Source organism: Vipera berus, assembly GCF_964194415.1.
Source record: "Vipera berus genome assembly, chromosome: 1".
Lineage (NCBI taxonomy): Eukaryota > Metazoa > Chordata > Lepidosauria > Squamata > Viperidae > Vipera > Vipera berus.
Genome location: NC_138202.1, coordinates 195,935,835 through 195,961,464, shown reverse-complemented (window position 1 = coordinate 195,961,464; position 25,630 = coordinate 195,935,835). Strand labels below are relative to the sequence as shown.

The window sequence follows — 25,630 nt, the reverse complement described above, 5'->3', positions numbered from 1 at the left end:
GGGGCCGGGAGCTCCGCGAGGAACAATCTCGGCCGATCCGCGCGGCAGCCGAGTAAGCGCCTTCCTCCCTTTGCTGGAAGTAAGCGAGGCTCCCGCGCAGCTTTCTCCCGACGGCCGTTCTCTTTCGCGTGCTCGGAGCCAAACGCCGCCGCCGCCGCCCTCCACGCGTTTTCCCTCTCAGGCCCCGAAACGAAAGAGGCTGCGTTGCTCTCTCGCTCGCCCGCCCGCCCGCCGGCCTGGACTTCACACCGCGGCGAGATGCCGGCGCCTGAGCACCGCTGCTTCCCCGCTCACTCTGGTGGCTTAATCCTACCTGAGCCAGCTAAACGACTCCTCTCGCAGCCGCTTCTCGAGCTGGGGAAAAGAGGGGTGGGTGGGTGTGTGTGTGGGGGGGGGAAGGAAACCGATTCAAACTCTCCCCCCCCCACACCCACTTCTTTCTTACGGAGTCAACGATCCGGTAAGGCCCTGTCTGAGCATAGTGCCTAAGTGGCAGCAACCCCTAGTGAGACATGGTAAACACTGCGAGTCGGATCGGTTCAGACAACCCGGGGAGTTTCAGCCAATGGCTCAGAGCAGCTGCCTTCGCTTGAGGAGGAGGAGGGGGAAGGATCGAGGGAAGGAAGCCGGAGCTCCGGTGGCCTCGATTCCCCCACCCCAGGAGCGGGGAAGTATGTCCTTAGTACAGCAGAACTCTCATTTTGTCCCGTTAAAAATATCGTAGACGTGTGATTTACAATAATTACGTTATTAGCTTCCGAGGGCCGTGCGTGGGAGGGCCGAAGTATCCGCAAAACTCTAGACTTCGGTGGGAATGAGGCACATCCAGGCTCCACTCCCGACAGTCCTCTGGCTTCCCTCCCCCCCCCACACACACACACCCCGGCGTGCAAGATGGGAGAATGAGCGAAGGCAGCATTCAGTCCAGCTGCTCTCCGAGGAATAGCTCAACCACGCTAAACGATTATGCTAATGGCATCGGCGTTTCTGCGCTTCTGCAACAATTCACCCACCGCCACCCCCTCGAAGACCCTGGGCGGAGGAGAAAGAGAAGGGTCCGAGGTGCAAAGTCAGGCAGAGCTTAATGCCTAAATCAGAAGTCCGGGTAGTCAGAAAGGCCCACTTGAAAGCCCGTCTCCCTTTAAACCGGGTGAAAGACGGGTGCATGTTGGGAATTAGCGCTCTGCCCATGCTCCGAAGAATTGTTTACTCTAGAGAGGAAAAGGTCCGGTCACCTGCTACTCCAGAGGCGGGGGGGAGGACTAAGACGGCCTTTCCGGCGCTCTGGTGTCGTGGCGGAGGCCGCCTTGGTCTAGCAAGGCGCGAAACCCCCCCCCTTGTCGGTTTCTCCCCACTGGGCCTGCACGGGATCCCGGCAGAAGCCCGGCGGCGGGGAATGAATCGCGCGCCCCTGTTGCCCTGGCAACTGCGCCCTCCTGCCGTTTCCTAACACCCGCAGCTGCCCCGCTTTCTGCCCCGCCAGCCTGGCTAAGGAAAAGCCTACGCAGCAAAGGAGGCGGCCTCTTTCCAAGGGGCTTCACCAGCAGACTTTGAAGGCCCTCACGCTCAGTCGCGTCCTCTTTCTCCCTGAAAAGCGACCGGTGGGGGAGAGGGGGAAGCGTACCATTCCCCTAAAAGGGTGCTGGCGTCTGGTCGCTCCAGCGGGCGTCCAGAATACCGCCGGGCTCGCCCCGCGGTGCACGTCTAGAAAGGCTGGTGTGCCAGCGCTGGGCGGAAGGTTGTTAGGCTCCTGCGGCTCTCCACGTGTTGGATTTCACTTCTTCCAAGTCCAAAAGAATCAAACACGTTGGCCGTTAAAGCTGACACCCGCCTGGAGAGCCGACGGGGATTCCTGGTCTGAGGAGATCCGTCCTGGTGCGGGGAGAGGCGCTGCTTAAAGACCGATTCAGAAGGGCATATATTCCGTTTCCGGTAACAGGACCCCCCCCCCTCGGTAAAAAAATAAACCTCTACCTTGAGCTTCAGACGGGGATGTGAAATATTGCCTCTTCTCTAGCCTTCCTTCCCCAACCAGTTTATATAAGTAATCATTTTCCCTATCCAAATCGAATAATTCGTTTAATTATAATTGAGAATAGAATAATCACTTATTATTGAAAAGAAACATTTGTCCCAAACTTCAGCCCATTTCAGGAGTGGGAAAATTCGAACACCTGCACAACACTAATAGATATTGTACTGATGAGAACAGTTGTCTCACTGATGAGAGCAAAAAAAAAGTTTATATATATATATGCTGATTTAACCTAGAACTAGTTTCACCTGAATCTAAAATAACCCAGGTAAAAAAAATTCTTTCTTTCTTAGAATTAAAAAAAATGAAACTCAAAACTTTTCAAACAGAAGGGAAATCTTGTATTATTCTGGCTTGGACTACTAGCATAACTTCTCCCTGGCTGTCTTTTGATAGGGCAGATTGTATTTTAACTCCTACCTCCATTGTCTTTTGTTTCTGATAGTTTTAGCCAACCTGCTTTTTTAGGAAGAAAAAAAGTATGTATTTCCACTTATAATATTATAAGTGCATTAGAAGCAAAGATATAGTTTTATTTTATTTAAAAATGCGATTAAGTCTCTTGTTTGTCTTTTCCAGCAGTTGAATCTTACACTTAAAGTCACATTTTAAGCAATTTAGGCTGAGGTTATAGATTAATTCTAGTGGGGTTTACCGCCTAAAAAGTGCCACCCTGGCCAAAGACCTTTTTTGGGTTTTTGTTAATGTGAACACAAAGGCATTGTTTAGAGTCACCACCGACATCAGCAGTGGAAATGATTTGCAGCCTTACTATGGTGAGCACGAAATGGTAGTGGAATTAACCGTGATCCCTCCTCACTTGCTTACCAAATCCTAAACGTCCTTTGAATGAATTTCCTTTGGTATCATAGCAGAAGGTATTTCTAATCATTCCGTTTCACTAGCTAATAGATTCCGCTTTTACCCTTGACGTTTGTGTTCAGCCTAGAGTGACAGGGTTACAACAATCCTTAAGTTTCATAAATATTCACTTCCCAGAAACTCTTGCCAAGTGACCAGATGAAGAAAAGGGGCCAAGACTATTGCGCGCGCGCGAGAGAGAGAGGATTTGCAGAAAGTCACGGCCAGCGCAGCTCTAGCAAATTTTTCGGGCCGGCCCGTTTGTCCTGTGACGGAGAGAGGGGGCGGTTGGAAGCAATTAAGATGGAAACATTTCCGCCCAACTACAGGGGGCCTTTTATTTTCTTCTCCGGCCTCTGAGGAAGGTGCGCTCTGGTTAACTTTGCAAGAAAGAGCCAGGGGAGGTGGCCGCCCGTTCGCACCGTTTTCACTGCGTACGTGACCCATCGAAATTTTGGTTGGACGCCAATCCAATTACGGACATTAAAAAGCAGCTCAGGGAGATTCAGAGCTAGCGGGCCAACTCCCCCTTCGCCGCCGCTCCTGGAAGTAACAACGACCTGCCCCCTTTCCTACCCAAGCGAAGGCCAGCAGAGCAGCTCAGCTAATGGGAAGGCAGTTCCCGCCTCTTCCTTGCCCTGTACACACCCCCCCCGGAAGGATAACAGAGACGGGGTGGGTGGGCTTTCGTCAGCTTGAATTTTATTATCGGGATATGTAGATAAAGGGTAGGGTTTGCCTTACATGTCAACAGGTGACTGTTGGGTTAACGGAGTAAATTATCAACTTTACATTTTGTCCTCTCTGCCTTTCCCTTCCCTCCCCCAAGAGCCAAGCGGGCCAAAAGCCTGTCCGGAGACCCTTGACCAGGAGTTGAGACGGGTCCAGCCGGTGCTGCACTGGCGAAACCGTACTGGCTAGGCCACCGCCGCGCTCCCGTGCCTTCCGCTCCCCACCCCACCCCCCGTGCCGTGCCCCCCCCCGCCCCTCTCGCCAGCGCGTCGCTCCTGCTTCCCAGTTCCAGCTCCGTCGGGGAATGGCTTTCCCCCTCCCCACGAGGGTAAGAGGAGAGGAGAGGCTAGGGGAGGAGAGGTGGGCTTCCTTCCCCTTCCGATCTGAAGGGCCTCCGGCGCTCGCTTCAGCTCCTTCATTAAAAAGGCTCGCCGGAATGGATCTCTTATGTACATTCCTAGCGCTTTTTTTTTTGTAACGTAAACCTACGGAGAGAACTTGGCGGGGTGGCTGCGGGGGTCCTCGGATGGGACGGGGGAGGGCGGTGTGAAGATCTATACACGAAGTCTGCCGTCGGCCAGAAAGCGAAAGGCGCGTCCTCTTCTCCTGTCCTTCCACGCACACGAGCGAGCGTCACAAAGCTAGCCGGCCGGGCAAAAGGACTGGTTGGGAAGGAGAAGGATGAATCTCAATTTAAAGTCGCCTTCTGCTTCGAAACAAACAAAACAAAAAAAAAAAAACGACGATCCTGAACGTAATCCCAGGGAGCGAATAAATAACACGTCGGGAGTCGACTCAGCGGGGTAGAGGCAGCACCATCCGGGGCGGGGGGGAGGGGGCGGCGGCAGGTCTGGCCCAGCAGCCTTCAGCCCAGATTCGGCGGCGGGGAAGGGGCTGGAAGCGGCAGGCTATTCAAACGGGGCCTGGCGGCGTCTTTTCCTCTCCGAGGCTGCTTTCACCAAACGGGTCAAACAGGCGGGAGAAGAGCGAAGGCCGAGACGGAGCGCGTCTGCAAGACGGAAGAAAAGGCCGTCCCGAGGAACCGAGAAGCAAAGTGGGCGCTCCTGGGAGGGGGGGGCGCGGGGGCCGTGGCAAAGCTCACAGGACTTGGAAGCGCCAGGAGGCCTGGTCTTTGTAGTCGAGGCAGTCCGGGGAGTTGAAGTTAAGCTTCCAGGAGGCGGCGGCGGCGGCTGTCGGGGCCGGCTCCTTGTAGTCCAGGCAGTCGGAGGAGTTGAAGGCCAGCCCGGGCCCGCCGTAGCCGGGCTGGTGGTGATGATGGTGGTGGTGGTGGTGGTGGTGGCTGGAGCTCTGGCTGAGCGGGTGGTGGGCGTGGGGATGGGCGCCCGCCAGGGACGAGGGCGCCATCGGGCTGAGCTGGTGAGCGTGCGGGGGCGCGTGCATGGGCAGGTAGGAGCCGCAGTCCACCCCGCCGAAGTAGGACGAGGAGTGCGGCGGGGGGGGCGGCGGCGGCGCCGGGTAGCCTTGGCCGTAGCCGCCGCCTTGCCCGTACGACATCGGGTAAGAGGCGGAGGAAGCGGCGGAGACGGAGCGCTGCATGCAGGAGGCCCCGCCGGGCGCCAGGGGCTCCGGCCCGGCGCTGGGCGAGATGGAGGCGGGGCTCCAGATGGACGAAGCCGCCACGGCCGACGGCGCGTTACTCAACGAGGCGGCCGACGAGGCCGACCCTGAGGCCGCGGTCCCCGCGCCCGCCTGGTTGCTCAAGGCCGCTCCGCCCGGCGCCGGGCCCGAAGAATTGGAGCTGGACGAAGAAGAGGAGGCCGAGCTGGAGACGGCGGGCGGCGTGAACTGCCCGCTGCTTTCGGAGCCGGAGCTCTCTCGCGCCGGGGAGGACTTCTTCTTGGCCGGCCGGCTCTTGGCGCCGCTGCCGCTCTGCTGCTGCTGCCGGCACTTGGCGCGGCGGTTCTTGAACCAGACCTGCGAAGAGAGGCAAAGGCAGCGTTCCGTGAGACCCTCGTCTCCCAGGGGGGACCCGAAGGGAGGAGGCAGGCCCAGCTCTGTCCTGCCCTGCTCCGCCCCGCAGCCCCAACTAGGACAGACTAACTCTCCCCTCGCTTCAGTCCCTTCTCCTCCGTCCCGCCTTTTCATTGGATTCCTCTACCTTCGCCTCCGCCGCTCAGCAGACCTGGACTACTCGGGGACCGTCTAGACTCTAGACCGAAAGAGAGAGCTTTCGCTCTCTCGTTCTAGCCCCTTCTCTGATCCTGCCTGCCGCGTCCTCCCTACTTGTAAGGAAGCAAAACCCCCAGGTCTGGCTTAGCTACAGCCGTTGCCTTCGGGTGGGACCGCCAAGAGCATATTCAGTCGACGGTGGGTCCGGCAGAAGAGAAGCCAGCGATCAAGGATGGGTGCAGCATCCCTGATGCAGGCCATTGTATCCTAGAAAAAACAAACCAACAGACGCGGGCACTCATTGCCCATTGGCTGGATGTCACTCTCTCTCTCTCTCTTAGCACTGCCATCAACTCTGCTGGCTATATCTCCACTGTACTGGCTAATTTCCAAAACTTTATCAATAGTTCCTCGTAAATCAGGATAACCAAGTAACTCCACAACCCCATGTTGAAGAGAGGTTTCTATATTCATTCTTAGCATCACACCATTGACTAATCAACCTTGTTTGGAATTTATAAATGTACCTGAATCTTTAACACTTTTTGCTATTAGTACTGTATAGCAGTGGGAGGGCTGAAGGCAGGGTGGAGAGGAGAACACCAGTGCATTCCTCACAAATGCATTTCCCTGCTCTGAATTTATGTACAGTATGTAGAAAGTATATATAATAGGAGCAAGCTAAGATTAGACATTAGTAAAAGAATCCAAGCAGGACAAGATATACTACAGAATTTGCACCCTATTATCTTCCCAAGTCTATACAGATAGGAAAATAATGATGATCAAGATCTCAGACCCATTGCTTCCAACCCTGTAGCCAGCTTAATTTTTTACAAACCTGTCAGTAAACTATAATGCTTCTCGCCAGTCCTCTACCAATTAGTGTTAATATTTTATGATGTCTTAACATTAGAAAATAGAAGCTGCATTTATACCAGAGGAGAGATTAGGATGCTCAATATCCTCACCAAATACTTGTGTGCCATTTTACCTATTTTCCAGGCTACTTTCTGTTATGTTCAAGCCATTCACCTGTAGCTTTCAGCTCTAAGCAGTATCATCCCTTGCATTCAATGGAACAAGACAGCATTTTGATTCTTTATACCATTCATTTATTCTCCTTGTTCACCAACATTTTATATTGCAAGATACACCAAATCAATCAACAGCTACATCCACTTCTAAGAGAATAGGAGATGATATCCCTTGTCAAATTCAACCACTCTTCTGCTACATTCACACATGCCATACCATTCCAAATAAACAAAAGTCCTGAATCAGATTTCCAAACTCCTAATAGTCAATGTTAAGACTAGTTTATGGAAAAGACAGGCGGAAAGGTGTAAATTAAGAGTCAGAAATGGTGGGCAAAGTAAACTGTTCATCTAAAGTTAGGATTCATCTGTCTGCTCTGCTAGACTATTTTACTTCCTGAGAGAGTTCTCATGAAAATAAAAACCATGTTGCAATAAACTGTAACAACCATATTATTGTGGAGTGCAGCATCAGAGTTTTATGTACCTCTGTTGATATTCTATTGCATTAAATTGTAACACAGTATTTTATATCTATTTCTGAAAAGGACCCATTACAGACACTGTGAGGCAAGTCACAATGAACAACACTTACAAACTATACATTTAATGCTGCCAGCAGTGCAACAACTATAGCAAAGGTATCGTTAATTCATCAATTAAGCCACCGAGCATTTTTTTATAACCTCAAGATAGGGCACCCATCTCTCATTCAGATTTTACACAAGCCAAATTCCTATATTTTCCAGCCTTCCTCACTAGAGACTTACCCCACCCAAAGGCAGACTAGCCAAAGGGAAGTTCACTGAACCAATCCAAGCCCCTAAATATTTAGTCCAGAATTCAAGCATCTAGTAATTCCATTATTCTAATGTGTAGGCATCCACAAACTGCTATTCCTATTGTTAAAAAAAATAATATATAATTTCTGCACTCTTTTACAACTTTCAGAAGTAGAGCATCCCTGAGTAGTTAATAGCAATAGCTTCAAAAAAAACGAGGACAGAAAATTTAAATGTGCTAATTTTGGCAAACTATACAATCAGATTTTATAAATGTTCTATACACTGCTTTTCATAGCTCAAATGTGTGATGACTGCATGTGAAATCTGTCCTGCTTTATTGGATCCAACCATACATACATCTATTGAAATCATCACTGTATGATTTACTTGCAATTTCAGTTCTCCCCTCCCCCCCAAAAAAAGCTTTCATTTCATGGTTTCAAATTGCCTTCAGTGAGAAATAGGACACAGAGCAAACAAACAGGAAGGATCCAGCTTGCATGGCAAAGGTGTGATTGTACTTTAATTACACACTTATTTACATCCTAAAGAGATGTGCCTATCCTTCTACCTAGATTTGAGTTTCAAATCAACAACTGAAATTTAGTTCTACTGGAGAAGAATGAATTGTTGCTGGGGGCAGGGGAAAGAAGAGGAGATAAATTTAAAAACTCCCAAGTCTTAACCACAAGTTTGTTCATTTTACAACTCCCAATTAAATCACCAGTCAGAAGATTGGGGGAATGCATCAGAAAATTTCAGTGTAACTCCTACACTTAAAACAGAAAAAAACTTTTAAATCCATTAAATCAATTTGATTTTACTTTTGAGAAATGTGGCCTTTTAACCAATATAATTTTGAATAAGTCCTAGTAAAATTTATTTCCAGGTAAACAAGTGCAGGTAATGTTACAAGTGCATTAAGGATTAGAATGTCAAATGATTTTAAAGTTGCTTAAGCAGTCTTAAAATACTTAATCTTACACATAAAAGAATTAAAAGAGGGGGAAAAATAACCTTCTTTCCACTATTTGTGCACATCCAGAATCATTCTAAGTTTTATGTAGACAGACTCAAGATGAGATGACAAATAAAATCCTATTGATTGCCATGGAAATTAGTGAAAACTAACTTGTGCTGGAGTGTATCCATTGATACATGTTTAGGACTGGGATGTTGCCTTGACATTGATTGGAGAAGAGGAGAAAATAAGTATCTGTAAAGTATTGATTCCTCTAAAGTGATAAGCGAGCAAAGTGAAGTTTCCAGATTCAATAAACCGAGAGGGATCTTCTGCCATTCCAGCACTGGGCTTGTCGATTCTTGCACAATTACTATTCCGGCTGAGCTAAAGAAAGTTATTTACCCCAATAAATACCAGTCCTAGAGCGGAAGAGCCGTGCCTAGACTGAACGCCAGAATGGCCCTGATCAGATGGAGACTAGAATGGATCCCGAACGAGAAGAATCCTTAAAATAAAAGGAATCGTCCACAACCCCTCTTACTTGAGTTTGGAAGAGCGGGAGGCGAACCGAGCCGTGCCCCAACGACCCCTCTTCCCGCAGTCAAGAGACCCCGGTCTCTCCCCAGCCCCACACTCGCTTTTTTTTTTTAAAGCCCCCAGACCTGAACTCTGGATTCCGGCAGGTTGATTTTCAGGGCAACCTCTTCTCGCATGAATATGTCGGGGTAGCGGGTTTTTGCAAAAAGCGCTTCCAACACGTCCAGCTGCGACCGGGTGAAGGTGGTACGTTCTCGCCGCTGCTTCCGAGGGGTGGCTGCAAGTCCCGAAACCAGACGAGGCGAGGCAGGCAGGAAGGGAAGAAGAAGGAAAGATAAGAGGCAATCAGAGCTGCTCTCTCTCCCCCCACGCCCCCCCCTTCCCCGCCAGCCCGCTGCCCCGATTCAGGAGGGGGGGGGAGGCGAGACGGCCAGGCCCGCTTCTTCCCACGCCCACCAATCTCTTGACGCAGGCGGGTCGCCAGCCGCGGAGGGACCCAGTTGCTCCATAGATTTCTACAGAACGGGCCGGGCGATCCCACGAGGGAAGCTGTGTGTGTGCGTGTGTGTGCGCACTCGCCGAGCCAGGAGCAAAAAAAACCCCAAACCCCTAATTATGTTTGCAGCCTATAAATATGAATCACAGAAAATGGTACAAACAGAGGGGGGGGAGGCGGGAAGCTGCCTCGATTCAACTGGGCGAAAGAAGGCGGGCTGGCTCGCAGCTGGGCCTTCCGCAAAAGACGATTTTGGAGCTGCCTCTGACCTGCGACAAAGTGGCTGGCTCGCCAGATAACACGGCAATTAAAACAAGAAGCTAGGGGCGTTTCAATATCTTGTTTATTCCCCTATCTGAAAACCTTAACTCGGAGTTAAACTCCACAGAAGCCTGTAGTACACACAGCACGTCCAAGCAAGGCTGCCATTGTAAGCGTGCTTAATTTAACTGGCCTAACAATGGACGTTTTAGGCTCGGAGAGAGCGGCGGGAGGGGGGGGGTTAGGTTACAACGCTGCAAACGGGAAGAAATTCTCGCGAAACCAGTCCAGTTTACCACTGATCTAGTGAGCTCCTCGCCTTCTTGGATGTTGGCAGTTTATACCTTTCACAATCGTAGGGATAGGAAGCATTCCCTTGAATGAGTTAGCAGGCACCTGATTTGTCATCAGACTCTACACGGTTGCAAAACCTGTGCTGATTTCTTGGCCGCGGAGCTGATAGAAGGGGAGGGAATGTGAATTGGCTGCAGACCCTCTCAATTGTAAGAACCTTTCCTTCAGGACAAGTTTTTGAAACTGGGACAGCCCCTTCCATCTGCTTTCCTAACTTCTGAACCGTCACTTTCTTTAGCCTGGGTCTTCATTTACAACTACACTTTGGAAAACCAACTCACAGAAGTTTCACTTAATAAATAAATAAATAAATAAATAAATAAATAAATAAATAAATAATAAAGGATCTCACTGCTTCCAGTCTGTTCTTTTTAAACAACCACATACTTGTTCTGCATTTGGTATATTTAGTTATCTACCTGAATGTAAAAGCGAAACAAGGTAGAAATCAGGGATATGAAACCAACTCTATCATGAAAGCCTAATGTTTTTAGTAATCTTTTCGGGTTTTTTTTGCAGTTAGACTATTTTCAGGAAAAACATTCCAAGATCGTTAGGAAACATTCAATTACAAAACTGAAAGATTAGTGCAGTTTCCAATAATGGAAGAGCAGGAAGGGAGAATTCCCTTAATGCCTGTTTGCTTCCCATGTCATTAGTAAGGGCATGAGAGTTTCTTCCTTTTTTCAAACTCTGTGGAATGACCTGAGTGTGTCTACTGGATAAAGAGTGACAAAAAAGGGGAGAACAGGGGATGGAATTGGGAGGGGGGGCTCACCTGGATAACCCACTGAAGGATGTAGAAGATCCATTGCCGGTCCTGCTAGCCCCAGCCCATTCATGCCATAGGGGGGCTGTTTGAGGTAAGACATCATACTAAAAGTTGGAAATATTTTTCCGATTTATCCACACACTATTATCTGTTTGCTTATTTAAGTTTTTCAAGCAGTGTGTGTGTATATGGTTTTATTATTTTTTAATATTCATCCAGCCAGGCAACTGAAGGAATCCCACAGAGCAGAAGAGTTTTTCACAGCAATCTAGAAGAAAAACAACAAAATTAACATACAGTGAATTATAACACGATATAAATATTTTTAGGGAATTCCCAGGTTGTGCAAAGTTAAATGTTCAACAAAACAAAACAGCCTTTTCGTACCTATCAGTAAAAAAAAAGTTGCAATAATGTTTATATATAGTTATGGTGGATCTTAAATTAGAAAGGCAATTTAATTTTCGTCTCAAGTACAATAAAGCTTCTTCTGGGAATTAACCAAATTTTTTAAAAAAGTTTTGTTTCTGTTTTTACTTCTATTTTTGCCTTACAGTTTCAAGGTTTCTTCTTTAACACAGAAGCTCTCCGAGAACATGGCGCAGATAATGCTTCCCCCTCCCCCCAAGGAAAATTAGAAAGTGGCAAAGAGTGAAGTATAGTAGGGTGGAGAAAAGGAAATTGAGATTATTATTTTTAAAAAAACAACAAAAAAACTACAGCCACATTACCCTACAATCGCCAAGGGGCTGTGAGGGGGTACAATATCAATGATGAGAGTGATAAAGCAATTATTTAAAAAGATAATTGGATTAGAAATCAAAAGGAGATAACAAAAGGAGGGAACTATAATTAATTTAAAAGAGAGCAGAAACAGACACATTAATTAGAAATGGCTAATGATCTAAAAAAGACAGCTTTAGTTGCGCGGGGAGGGGGGGGCCTTTGAAATCTGTATACTAAAAGACCTGCAACAACAGACCAGGAGGCCGAAGGAACAGGGCGGAGGACCTCTGCAGCAGTAAAAGATTTACCAATTCCCTCACATGCTGAAGAATTTATTTCTAGGAGTAAAGGGGGAAAAAGAGCGAAGGTACGCTCTCAAACAGGCACATTTAGAAATAAAGCTAGAGTAAACTAATGATCCTGACTTCCCAATAAAAGTGCATTTTCTTGCTGCCCGAAGTGTGGCTGTATAATCTTCAAGTTTTTGTCTCTCTTGGATATGATTTGCTCCCAAGAGTTACAGAACAGATTTGGGGAATCTTGGTGGGCTAGCATTCCCAAACAGAAAATAAATTATAGGTTAAGTTCCCATGTTCTGATCCTAGTAGTTTCATAGTAGTTTCAATAAAGTAAAAGCCCGAATAGAACAAACATCAGACCAACCAAGCAGATACATAAAAACCCACATTCAGAAGACACAGTTGGTGGCAAAATTAATCTCAATTAATCCATGGCCAAAAGCTTTACATAGATAACAGGCCTGGCTGCTACCAATGTGCATTTTCCGCACAGAAAGATTCCCAAGTTAAAAAAACACCAAGAATGAATAAGAAAGGAGAAAAGTGGTGCAAAGTGGTTCTTGAACCAATATTAATCAATTGATTCTAGACTATTAAGTTAAAAGTATTCCAAATTCATAAAAACAACCCATATTCCCAGGACTGGCTAACCTGTTGCAGCTCTCTCCAAGTCGAGATTTCATTTAGAGTTCTGTCTGGATTTGTGAGGTAAGGTTTTTTTTTTAACCTCTCTCTCTCTCAGTGCTCACAATTAAGAGTTCAAAACCGGCCCGTCTGGTTTACTTAAGCAGCATAGGATAAGTAAGGTTGCTGAAGCACAGGTATACTTACTCCACAGTCATTACTTTTTAAGACCAGGGGGGATTTCTTTGTCAGGATACATTATTCAGATTGGGCCATGGGCTGGAAGCAAGGGGAAAAGTTGATTTTCTGTTTTGTTTTGGAGCTTTTCTCCATACTTATCCGCAAATTTACTTTCAAAGAAGCTTCTCTCTCTCTCTCTCTGAACACTTAGATGTCTTCATTTATTCCTTAAAAATTCCTTCCACATTTACTCCTATCAAGCAACCTTTTCCTTAGATGCAAAAGATAAACTGTGGTTGGCCACTGATTAAATCCTGCTGGCATCCCGAACAAAAAGTCAAGTTACCAACTGGGCCACGCAGGTTAAAGGCTGAGTTAGTTTCTCCTAAAGTCAAGTTCAGGGGGACTTGTCCCCGGAGGATCGCGCATAAGGTTGCAGCCTGGGTCTCCTTGCTTGAGGAGAGAGGAAAGGGCCCCGACAATCTCAAGTGAAGAAGAAGCGGACACAAGAAATCGCCCACTCCAAGCCTCTTTCCTTGGAGATCAGCCCCATCCCTGGCTCCAAGAACCCACTCCAGTCAGTGCACCGCTGGTGATCGGGACTGGACTCTTCCGCCCCCCCCCCCACTTCCTTGGCCGTCGACTTATTGTTGGGTTGGGTGACACCCGGCCGTTGCTCAATGGAGAAATGCAGGAGAAGTGCCAAGCGGTGGGAAAGAACAAGGTGTCTCCAGAGAGCTCGAGATTCGCTGGCCGCGGTAAGCATCGGCGGAAAGCGCCAGCCCGGAAGAGCCGGCCAAGGGTCTGCCGGTGGCAAAAGAGATCCCAGCCAAGCAGAGCCCTTCGCCTTCCGAGCCAGGAGAAAAGCCACCCCGACCTCTCCCTTCGGGGGGGGGGGGTGGTCCGCGGTTGGCTGCCTTCCAGGTGCCAGGGGAAACGAGAGGCCAAAATAGCGACGGCGGAACACGGCCGGTGGCGTGCGAGGGTTGGAGTGGGTACGGACGGGCGGAGAAACCCCAGTTTCGGGCTCTTCCGTCGGGAGGCGGCCAGCTCCGTTCCTCCGCACCCGAGGGAAAGAGGGGGGGGGGCGCGGATCCCGGTCCCTCCGACAGAACTCGTCCCTTGCGGGGGGGGGGAAAGAAAGAGCATCACACGGCGCGCGCCACGAGCCTGGCAAGGAAGAGCCGGAGGAGAACCGAAGGCAGCTGCCGAAAGCCAGGCGGCTCCTCTCTCGCTTACCTGCCGCGCATTCCCGTTTAGAAGTGAGGAGCAGGAAAGCAGCCGCGGGGCGGGCGGGCGGGCGTGGGAGCAGGGGGGGGGGGTTGGGAATACCTCTGGGCACCACCAGGCCCCTTTTCAGGCAGAGCTGCAAAGCGAAGGACAAGAGAAGTTAGGAGGGAAAGTTTTGGTGCGGGTTGCTTTCCACCTCCGACTTCCCCCTCCCCGCCTCCTTTCAGGCAGTTGCTGCGCCGAGCCAGCGGCAGGGGAAACACACACACACACACACACACACGCACACACAAAACCAGACCAAAACTTTAGTGTTCTCGGATACTTTGCAACCGAAAAGTCTCTGTTGGGGGGGACAAAAAAAATAAATCCTTTGCGCGGACGTAAACGCTCCAGATGAGCCGGGGAAGGAAGCTGGCGGGGGCGGAGGGCGAGAAGGAAGCGGGGATGGGCTTCTCGGCTCGAGGGCGATGTCGGGACGGCCCGGGAAAGGAAGGGGAAAGTGAGAGCTCACCTATGGGGAGGAGGGGGGGGGGGAGGAGGCGTGAAATAAATCAAGCGCCTTTTTATTTTTTTACCTTGTCGCGGTAGCTGTCTCGCCCGGTTGTTTAGGTGATTGGAAACGTAGCCTGATGAAGATTGATCACCTTTCTACTGCCCTACCCTTGTATGTGAGCGCAAGGCAAATGCGTAACCAAGGCTGGCGCCAATCGCTAAGCTCTCCGCCGCTGAGTGACAGCCGCCCGGGCAATAGCAGCGCGGGAGGAATGCTACCTCGGCCCGTCCCCATCCCCCACTCCACCCCAGTCCCGGCCGCGCGCGCAGCAGCCTCAGCCGCCAACTCTTCCCAGCAGCTCCCTCAGGGCAGGCGGCTGGAGTTGCCTCAGCAGCACCGGCCGCGGCCGCCCGCTCCAGCCGCTCCCCTGGGAGAGTGAACACCCTCCCGCCCCTCCTCCTCCTGCTGCCGCTGCTGCTGGTGGTGGTGGTTCCGGAGGCCCGCGGCGGCCCTCCAGCCGGCAGAAGCCGGGAGGCTTTTTAATCGCGCGCGCCTCCCCGCTCCAGCTCGGGCTGCCCTTGCGAGCTAGACGCCGCCGCCGCCGCGCCGCTTCTTTCCGTCCCTCAGCCTCGCGCCGACCTGCAGGAGAAAAGCGCGAGAGGCGTCCTCGTGCGCCACAGGGGATTCCCGCCCCCCGTTCCCCTTGAATTCCACCCTGACTTTGGAAACCGGCCTTGCCTCCGCCTCCTGCCCTTGCGCCGTCTTATAAACGCGCTCAGCGCGCGTCCCGTCCAGCCGCCTTCGGGCCGCGGTGAAAGCCCAAAGCGCGCTTCTCCCCACCACCCACCACCCCCACCACCTTCACTTCATCCCGCTCTTCCCAACCCACCCAACGCTCTTGGGGCCAGCTCTTCCCGGAGCGACCACCACGTGGGGCGTAATCCTCAGTTTCTGAGCGGTGGTGGTAGGTGACGACGCTCTTCCTCCCCGGCCAATTCACTCCACAAAGGGTCGCTTCCTCGCCATCAGTCCTGGCCTCCTCTCCAAGCCAGGGGGGGTAGGAGAGGGTGTTTCTTTTCCTTTTAAACGCTGCTCAACAAAAGGAAGTTTCCCCCCCCCCATCTAATCTGGGGCATTTGGATCGTTCAGGGTCCATCTTCCCTGGTTTGTAAGCCCAGTTTCCTCCAGCAAACTTACTTTCGAAGTAAGTTTAATCCTGTCTACACCGAGTTCAGTGGGACTTTCCTTTTGAGTAGCATAGGACTGAAGTGGGCGCTTACAGATTCCAGCCTTTTGTTAAACAAAAAAAAACCACTTTTAAAAAAGATCTTCTATATAGTGACTGGCAAAGAACGGGTTTTGAGAGCGGAAAAAGTTACCAAGTGGTCTTTCTACTTAGAGTAGGGAAACAAAGATACCTAATGCATGGATTTCGAGGGATTCGCCTGTTTTCTTTGAAGCAGAAAAGAAAAGATAGAGTAGCACGAATAGGCTAATATGAAATTCGGATATTTTGCATAAGTTTGCCTACTACAAGCGAACGCGAACTTATATCTTTCAGTCTTTGTTATCTATCTTATATAGATATTGCTGTTGCTTTCCTTGCTTGTATACCTAAAAATAGCGTATGCCAGCATGTCTAACGGAATATGCAATTAGGTAGCGTCCCCCTAAGAAGTTTGCTAATGACCGTTCTCGTGAATACATAGTTAATCAAACACCATTCCAAAATGTTCTCTGATACGAAATCTTCTTTGTGCAGTAAGTCCCAACGAAATAAAGAAAACACTCTTTTGTTGGTGAACATTAGCCCAACGTCCATGAAAGATTTATATAGTAGTTCTATACATGTCCATAAAGAGGTCCCACTGACTTCAATGGGCTCTAATCCCGGGAAAAATATGTTGAGGATTGTGGCTGGGATGTTTCTTCTGAGGAGCTCTATGTAGTCATAAATATTCCTTCTACAGTCATTCACCAGAATCTAAATTATTGATATGTGTATTTGTAATCAATACGTTGACATTTTGTATACTTTTTTGACATCTTCCGCTGAAGAGCTTATTACTTCCCTGTACACACATGCACACACACTGTTGCTCCGTCCTTTCTGTCTCTCTCAGACACATACATGTACCACACACTCAGTGCATGCCATACTGAGGGTATCAGACTCATAAATATTAATAGACACTAATCCTCTACAGATAATTCTTTTTTTTTTACATATAAAGTTTCAACAGAAAAGGAAAACTTCTAGACACATAAAGAGCAAAATGAAAATCACCATCCCGATTTTTCTGAATCAACTGGTTGCTAACCAAACAAATAAAAGGACTTCGTAAAAGGACTTAGTGGCCGCACCATCAAAGTGAAATTCTTTTTTTTTTTCTTTTCCTGGAGAGACACTTTCCTTTGGAGCCCCAATGAAATACGGTAACAGCGTAGGAGGGAAGCACACTGTTTCTTTAACTGCTTCTCAAAGGATCCGGGAGATCTTCTTAGGACCTTTAATAAGGCTTTGGTGAGGTTCTTTTGTTGATCTCTCAAAATCAACTCCTTCTAATTGAAGTTGGAGCTGAAAGCGAGCTAATGTTCAAAGGGAGCGACCGCCAGCTCGGCCAAATTACATTTTTTTCGTTGAGGGGACATTTAATCAAACGGAGGGGGGGGGGAGAGAGAGAGAGAAGGAGAGGGAGAAGAGGAGAAAAGAGGGTTCACAAGATCCTTCTATTGCCCACAAAAGTCAGCGACACGGGCACTTCTCCGCGGAACAAAGCTGCCGCAGCCCATTCACAAAAAAGGGAGGGGGAGAAAGATGGGGAAACTAAGGCGGGGGGGGGGTCTCTCCGGGGCCACTACCTTGCAAAGTCTAAGCAGGGCTAAGTGCCTTTAGGCGCTTGAGACACTGTCCATTTAGGAGACCATTTTTCACGGCCGGGGAGGGGGGAAGGAAATGGACCCTAGCTTTGAGAAGGAAGCCTTTTCTTCTGCAGCCCCATCCTCGGAACAAAATAGCCCCCTGCACCGCTATGCTCCCACCCAAGATTAGAGATCTAGATCAGGTCATCTCCCACGGAAATACCTTACAGCTGAGCTACCTATCCGCTGGCATAACCCCTTCCTTCCTCTCTTGTGGCGGTGAACCGGGGGTGGAGAGGGAAAGGGGGATGGCGTAGTAGGGGGGACGTTGCTCGGGCCTTCGGAAATGAGCCCGGCAGCCGCTGGTTCTCCCCGTCCCAGACTTCCAACGAGGCGACCAAGTCGACAGAAAAGCTCAGAGTATCAAGTAGCACTAAACCCCCTAAGCTTTACGCATTCTCTCTCTCTCTCTCTCTCCCCCTCTTTCTGTGTGTTTGTGCGCGTGTGTTTTCTCCCCCTGTAATAAGAGTATTTGTCTAATCCCAAATTGCAGGCGAATTTCCTTAATGCTCAGCCCATAAAACCCCTGGATTAAGGGCAAGCAGAGGGGGGCTCGAGCAGGCAGAGCCAGAAAGGAGGCGAGAAGGCAGAGAGCAGGCACAGGAAAAGTTGAGTCTGTGCTGGAAGGCGCCGGGGACGTGAGTCTCCCTGCCCAAGTGGCAGAGAGGAGCCCCTGGAAGAGGAAGCCCGCCCCGGGAGGGCATTGGTCTCCTGCCTCTTAGCCTGGCCCGTTCCCAGCAAGCCGGGCCTAAACAGGCGGCTTCCCCGCTCCTCCAAGGATCACTTGGGGAAGGGCATCTCCTTCACCTTTTGGAAGCAGCCGGCTCCCACTCCCGGCCCTGGCCGCCCTCGGGGCTTCTGGCCGGGCAAGCCTAATGAAGGGCATTAAGGTAAGCCCCAGCGGGTCAAGCAGCCTCCCTTCTTCTCTAGGCGCTGCTGAGGGGCCGAGGAGGGAAGCGGGTAGAAGGAGAAGCCAAGTGGCCTGTGCGAGAGTAGGAGGTGGTCGGGCGAAGTCTGTGTGTGTGTGTGGGGGGGGGGAAGCTGCCTGAGGCCCCAAGTGCCCAGGGACCGAATCTGGCCGGCTCCCTCACCCTCCGCCAAGGCCTCGCCTCCCAGATTAGCCCGCTTTGACTGTGGCCGTTCTCCAAACTCCGTCCCTTTGCCTTGCCCGCTGGTTGCGTCTGTCTTTGTGTCATTAGAATCGCCGGGGTGCAGCTGCAGTGTCTGGAAGGAGACCGTGTGTGTGTGTGTGTGTGTGTGTATGTGTGTGTAGGACACCTATGGCGTACCCCTCCCAGCAAAGTTTTCTTTTTCGAAACAAAGAAGTTTTTCTCCCCTCGGTAATTACCGGGAATGGGGGGGGAATTACAAAGGGAAATAATCCCCTTCAAAGCTGGATGAGGAGCTTCGCGAGACGGATCCCCTTCTATTTTGGGGCAGGGAGGGTTGCTACTGGTGGAGTCGTTTGGGGTCCGCAGTAGGAAGGCAAAGAAACACAAACACAAATCAGCCACCCCATTTTCTTTCCAATTTAATGTAATAATCCCCGCGCAGTTCAACTAAAATCTATGGCGTTTACTTTTTTTTCGGGTAAGGCTACTCGAAAGATAGAAACTTCGAAACAGATGCGGTTCGTTGAATCAAGGCAAGTCGGATCCCCTTCAAGAAACCAGAAGCGGCGGCCGCTGAAGTTACCCGACAGTAAATGTCTATGGAGATTTTCAGTTTTCCAGGTCTTGGTCGTCCCAAAGGTGGTTTTTCAAGAGGCCCCTGGCCTCCCTTTGTTTTTCTTTGAAGACGTTTCGCTGCTGAGGAACTACTCGGATGAGAAGCGAAACGTCTTGAAAGAAAAACAAAGGGAGAGGCCAGGGGCCTCTTGACAAAGCCCCTTTTGGGACCCGACAGTAAAGTTGCGGCACAACGCCCTGGACCCCTTCAAGGCGCACTAAGAGTCAAGGCATTTCCTTCCGACGGCTTCCCCATCGCGTGGGGGTTATTTTCCAGGGCGGCCTTGTCCTTTGCCTCGATCCGAGCTCCGCTTTGTTTCGAAAGTCTGCCAGCGCGGCCGCTGTCTTCAGATCGAAAGCCCCACGCGAGAAGCTGCTCTGGTCAGCCCAGCCTCATCGGCCGAGGCCGGGAGAAAAGGCTCGCCAAGACCCAACAGCGCCCGCCTCTGCTCACCCCGCCCTTTAACTCTTCCTCAAGGGAAGAAGGCTTCGCTCCCGGGGGCGGGGAGGGGGTTAATGGAGGGGAGCGGGCGTCGCCTCCCCCTCTCCCAAACAGAACTCCAGCCAATGGCGCAGCCGGACGGGGCCGCCTTGGCCGGTGCCACCTTTGGGCGGCGAGTCCAAGCGTGGCATCGCCACAGCCCGACCGGCCCTTCGCCGCCAAATTACTCAAAATCGGGGTCTCCTCTCCCTTCCCCACCCCCCCTCCGGTCATCGTGAAGGCGGCGGCAACCCGTCCCTTTCACGCTGCCCGCTTTTTCAGTCGCCGAGAGACGTGCGAGCCCCGCTAGTGCCTGAGAAGGGAGTTTTTTTTCCCGCGGGAATCGAGCGCGGGAGATGAGGCGAACGGCGCGCCTCGCGTCTGGAAGCTCCTGGGCCCGGCCCGCCGTCGGCTTTCGCCGGGGGTCCGGAGCCGCGCGGAGCTCCCCTGGTTGAGGCACTGGGCGGGAGAGGCAGCGGAATGGAGGGTGGGTGGGGTGGGTGCGAGCAAGGAGACACACGCGAAACAGCCAAATTAATAAATTCTAATCTGGCCCTCAGGAACCGGCAAAGCGAATTAAGCGAGTTTCTCGTAACAAAGAGCAACGCGGTCCCCGCCGCTTTGCTCGCCCGCCTTCTCTCTCCTCTCTCCTCCTCGGCCCAAATTAAACGCCGCTTTTAAAGGCAGGCTGAGGCGGTGGAATTTGTCGCCTTTGTTGCGGGGGGGGGGAAGAATAGGGAAGGAGGGGGCAGCAATACGGGAGGGGGAGGAGGAGGAGGTCGCGGACGGCGTGGGGGAGATTTAGAAAAGGGGGAGGAGAAAAAGGAGAGAGGGAGGGTAGAAGGGAGAAAAGAGAGCGAGAGAGGTTCTGTCCTGAATTTCATCCAGTCATCGAGGAAGATAAGAGGTTTAATTCATTTAGCATATGAACGCCGGGGCAGAAAGCGATTCCCATTATGAATACATCCAAAGGCACAAGGTGCAAGTTTCCTCGTATTTACACTGGCACTTGTTATCATTTTAACCGGATTATTCACCATGTGGATTCTGTAACATATCGGGGATTCTCCTTGCAACGCTTTTGGTTCCCCCCTCCCTTCCAACATAAGTCCCTGATCTAGATTGTGAATCTAGATCTAGTCCCTCCCCATTACCCCCCCAGTTTTCTGGTGAGTTTTACATCCATTCAAACAGCAAAGAGATTTGGGCTCCTCCAGACAGGAGTAGAACCAAGATCCACATTTGTAAGACCCACTTCTGTTCCAACTGCAAACAAACTGTTTCCCACTGCAAATAATCCTTTAGTTTGATTTTTTTTCCAGAGTAAAACCCATCTGATCCAATTTCTGGTTAAATCAATTCAACTCACATCCAGAAGAATGAATTACTTGTCTTGGCACTGTTTTTAAATATCCTTCAGACTTGTTGAACAGGGCAGAGTGTATCAATGCCAGATCCTGGGCTACAGGTTTAATTATAAAAATAAGAAGTAGCTTAGGCTGAAATCCTATACATTTTTTTTACCTGGAAGAAAGCCCTGTGCTCAGTGCAGCTCATTTGTTGATAGAGATATGTGGAATATGCTGATTTTTTTTTAAAAAAAACTTTGGATACACATATAGCACATCAGCAATTTGTAAGCAGTTTGCTTCACAGAATTCAGCTGTATTTATTTTCAATGAATAAAAGCAAATTATTGTAGCTGAACAAATTAACAAATTATTGTAATTAACATAAACTTACAGGGACAGATGAGTGCCTAATCTTTGTGTAACACATTTGTAAAATAACTCTAAATATTAAATAAATAAGTCATTTATAATTATTACAAATAAAAAAGAGATTAATATTCTCCCAATTAGTTCCAATTTCTCAAATTGAAAAAGACGTGTGTGTGTGTGTGTGTGTGTGTTTGTTTGTGTTTTGGGCTGACAATTACACCACAATGTCCTAGAGAAGCAACTGGATTTGAAATGTATAATAAAGCAGCCCAGTCCAGCTATGATAAGAAAGATCCAGCTTTTATTGAAAAATTATACATAACTTGGTATTGTAATAAATAAACATAACCATTTCCACAAAAATGAGCATGATACTAAAGAAGGATATATTTACTTGCAAGATTTTCCAAACAATGGCAAGACAGACCCCTGATGGATACAGAATAAATATTAACAGCACTGTAGAACCAGACTGCAGAGGTCCAGCACAAGATCAAGAAAGGGGACCTAAACTAACAGGTAAATAAATAATTAATAAAAAATGGGGTAGCCTTAAAAGAAGAATTTTCTGTAAACTGATCATACTTCAATTAGCCTTATCTTTACAATCACTTTTTTTAGGTTGCAAGACTCTTAAAAGATTGGTTAAAAAGAACTGCTCTCTGAGCACATAAGAAAGCCTTAAATTTTATAATTGTACTTACAATGAAAGTGTAAAACTGCAGCTGAAAAAAGCATGTAAATATAGCACATTGAAAGAAATTGTATGAGTATGATCGAACAATAAAATGGTTGATAACATATTTAATACATATGGCAGAACCAGAGGAAATAATTGAGCATGTTTCCTTCTTTCTGTGCTGTGTAACTACATAGAACAATGTATTTGCAAGTTCTTTTAACTAAAATATAATGCTAAGGTTTTCTCCCTTTTTACACAAGTGGATGGCTGCTTAAACATTTGGGAGCAAACTTATTTAAGATAATTAAATCCACAAAAAAAGTCCCGGTGGAAAGCTATTTCTGAAACCCTGTTGCTTGAATGAAAAGGGGAGAGAGAATCAGAAAACAATTTAAGATAAAGCTGATCTGGTCAAATGGAAAATTCTGAAATTTTAAGAGGTCTGTTTGTGATTTAGTTCTCTAGTCTTGGTGTTGGCATATATCCAAAATGTAAGAAGGCTGAAGTTACAAAAAGTGACAGTATCTTGGCCCATGAAAGCTAGTCATTGAAGGATACATTTCTCTTCTTTCTTGGCCATTTTTCCTTTGTTTTGTTCAAGTGTTCTTTCCAAATGCTCATCTTCTTCTTCAGCCCTAAAAAATCAAATACAATTGTCAGTAGTTTTCCTATCAAAATTCTGCTTTACATTTCAATGTAGTAGTTATGCACAGATAAGGAGTTTAGGGAGTCACTTCAGGGACCAGGTTACACCATCTGTTTCCATAGGTAAGAACTAGTAGCAGATCACTTTACCAAAATGCAGGACTTAAGGAGATTTAATTGCTTCTATGCCAGATGATTGACCTTCTCTTGAAGGGTTTTTTTCTTGAACATAAAACTTTAAGAACAATGCAAACAAAACTTGATCTTATTACTGGCATTCCTCAAAAATATGAAGCTTACTGTTTTTCTTGGGCATCTAAATCTCTGACCAGCGCATCACGTTTATTAACGAGAATAACAAGTTCATCTAGCAAAAGTTGCTCCCGCCTCTTCTGAGCTTCAGTCTTTTGCCAGTCTGAAAAGAGAAGAAATCCAGAAATGTGTGCTTTCAGAGCTTAATATACATATGATCTAAACAAATCAGTATCATCGGGCTGGTTTCCCTATGGATCTATATAACTACAAGAAATCTAATTTGACTTCTTCAGGTTCTGTTTGATAAAATAAGACCCAATATTTTTCAGCAGTATTTAAGAAAAACCTATGCATTTTTTTGAGTAATACTACTTAATAACATAAATATGTATGAAATGAAACAAGGGTTTTTTTGGGGGGGTTTGTGGTTTTCCTATATTCATGTTTGTGGGGAAAAACATTTTACTTAACAAATCATAGTTAAGAGAAGATACACAAAAGATTGCATTTTTATTAATGTTTATGCACTCACTCGTTTTTATTACAGATTTCCTAAATAACTTCCACCCCCTTCTCATGAATTACAGAGATTCTGTTTCTGAACCAGAAAAAGATAGAGATTGAAAACTGCAAAACAACATACAATAAAACTTTTATCACAATGCAATTGCCTTCGTCTTCCAAATTGATTATAATTTTCCTTTTTCCCCCTTTGCTATATCTTAGCAGTTGAAAATACTCACACTGGTCACTAGGCGCCTCAGAATAATTTTAAAATGAGAATCAACAATTAGTGTCTCCTATGAAATCGAAGTACATCTACTAAATAATATCACTCAACTTTTTTCCATAATGATTCAGATTGCTTGATAGTTTCTCTAATAAACTGAATCTTAAGTTCACATAATTTTCCAGATTTGTTGACAGCGACAATATGAATTCTTGCATATGTAAGAATTTATATCTTTTTCTTCTATGGTTTAGGTTTGCTTTATTTTTTTTATTTCAAGAGATCATAAAGGAATGAGATTAGGTCTCTTTGCTGATATCTCTTCTTATAAGACAAACAGTATCAATGTTTCATTAAAAAGGGCAGTTTTAACACTGGAGCACACCAAACAAACTGCTCTAGAGGCCAGACAGCAAAGGCCTGTATCTGTCACTCAACTACCTCCCTATCCCGCCTCCCTCATTAGGAAGGTAAACAATGAAGAGAAGGAGAAGTAGATGATGAGAGAGATAGAGGAACAAATGAGAAGGAGGAGAGAAACAGGACACCCACCTTCTTTAAATCAACAACAACAACAACACAGAAAACCCTCCATAGCTTCTGACTCATGTGGTGTCCTCTATCAACTTTTGCAAAAAAAACCCACAAAAAAACGAAAACAGAGGAAAGGCACTGGAAGTCTTTTGGATTTCTCTCTTCCCTGGCCATTGCCCTGAGCAATCATGTTAAGCCTCACATGGCTGGTGCTTATTCAGATAAACCTAACAATGCACCCCAATGGTTACCATGTGAATCTTCACAAACCACACAAGAATGTGCTGGTTCAAATCCCCCTGACCCCCCCTGCAAGGCAAAATTTATTCAAGGCAGAAAAACTGTTCAGAAGCTTTATGCAAGCAAGTAGTGCCAGAGTGAATTTGGTTTTGTATTTACAAATTAAAAATTAGATGCAGATTCATCCAATAAAGCTTAAAACAGCAATAGAAAACCAGGAATGTGTGGACCAGTCTTTAAATTGCTTTCCCAATATGCAAAGTTAGCATATGCATGCTAATAGACATAAGGGGAACTTATGCTCATGCACAGAAGCAGAAAATAACAACTATTTTATTTAGATATTTCACTGAGAAGAAGGGGAACTAACAAAAATTACAGAGTCTCCTATTATTCAACAATAGCCAGTACCTGCATTTGCATTTAAGAAAAAACATGTTTCTAACCTATACATATAGAGAGCCAGTTTGGAGTAGTGATTCAGGCATCAGGCTAATAATTGGGAGGCCGTGAGTTCTAATTCCACCTTAAGCACAAAGTCAGCTGGGTGATCTTGGGCCAGTCGCGCTCTCTCAGCCCTTGGAGGAAGTAATAGCAAACCACTTTTGAAAAACCTTGCTAAGAAAACTGAAGGGACTTGTCCAGGTAATCTTTGAGAACTGTACACCATTGAATGGAAGAAAAATAACCTCTGTGCGTAACTTTGTGAAAATGTTACATTTCAATTCCTATATTTGGAACTGGAAAGCAAAGCTGGAACAACTACTATCTCTAGGTTGGAAGAATGTCCAAACTCTTATTATCCAAAATACTGTTCAAAACACATTCTTTGAAATAAAACCACAGATTTCAGAAATTCATTTTTCATGTAAAACCAGTTTAAGAAAAGCTTTATTGGATAAGTACCACACTTTCATTAAGATACCAACTGCAATTTTATTTACATTCAGAAGTAAACAGTGTAAAATATTCTGATCAAAGTAAATAATAGACATGATAATTCTTCTGGGATAATAATCAGATACCCAAAATTATAAGTCCTGAAGTCTTAGATGAAAACATTTTTGAACAATCCTGAAGTCTTAGATGAAAACATTTTTGAACAATCTGCTTAAGCAGTCACCTGAACCCTCTTCAGAAAAAAGTTCTATTAATTTCAGGTGAACTCACTTCA

General features: G+C 47.6%; 2 protein-coding genes across 13 annotated transcripts in view; both read right to left on the bottom strand.

Annotated features, from left to right (window-relative positions):
* Positions 1 to 3,823: 3,823 nt before the first annotated feature.
* OTX1 (orthodenticle homeobox 1) lies at positions 3,824 to 14,794 on the bottom strand. Of its 5 annotated transcripts, none has more exons than XM_081315388.1 (6): positions 14,602 to 14,789; positions 14,033 to 14,159; positions 10,971 to 11,232; positions 9,207 to 9,358; positions 4,731 to 5,563; positions 3,824 to 4,290 (listed from the first exon to the last, which is right to left on the bottom strand). In XM_081315388.1, exons 3-6 carry the CDS (start codon positions 11,065 to 11,067, stop codon positions 4,086 to 4,088), a joined length of 1,287 nt encoding a protein of 428 aa, XP_081171514.1. In that variant the 5' UTR covers positions 11,068 to 11,232; positions 14,033 to 14,159; positions 14,602 to 14,789; the 3' UTR covers positions 3,824 to 4,085. The 5 variants fall into 5 exon arrangements, with proteins under 5 accessions (XP_081171514.1, XP_081171516.1, XP_081171515.1 ...); XM_081315390.1 differs by lacking the exon at positions 14,602 to 14,789 and adding an exon at positions 14,311 to 14,477; XM_081315389.1 differs by lacking the exon at positions 14,033 to 14,159 and having other exon boundaries at positions 14,602 to 14,794.
* A 6,857-nt stretch (positions 14,795 to 21,651) lies between these two features.
* Positions 21,652 to 25,630, bottom strand: part of EHBP1 (EH domain binding protein 1) — a 304,632-nt gene continuing 300,653 nt past the window's right edge. For all 8 annotated transcript variants that reach the window (XM_081344185.1, XM_081344189.1, XM_081344187.1 and 5 more), the window contains 2 exons: positions 22,998 to 23,112; positions 21,652 to 22,687 (listed from right to left, as the gene is read on the bottom strand). In XM_081344185.1, the coding sequence (XP_081200311.1) occupies positions 22,597 to 22,687; positions 22,998 to 23,112 (206 nt within the window). In that variant the 3' untranslated portion in view covers positions 21,652 to 22,596. The remainder of the gene's footprint in view (positions 22,688 to 22,997; positions 23,113 to 25,630) is intronic.

Coding starts and splice junctions, on each gene's coding strand:
- OTX1 (XM_081315389.1), bottom strand. CDS start 11,067: ATGATGTCTTACCTCAAACAGCCCCCCTATGGCATGAATGGGCTGGGG. Junction 9,359..10,970: donor TCCTTCAGTGGGTTATCCAG/GTGAGCCCCCCC, acceptor CGGGACTTGCAG/CCACCCCTCGGAAGCAGCGG. Junction 5,564..9,206: donor TGCCGGAATCCAGAGTTCAG/GTCTGGGGGCTT, acceptor CTCTCTTCGCAG/GTCTGGTTCAAGAACCGCCG.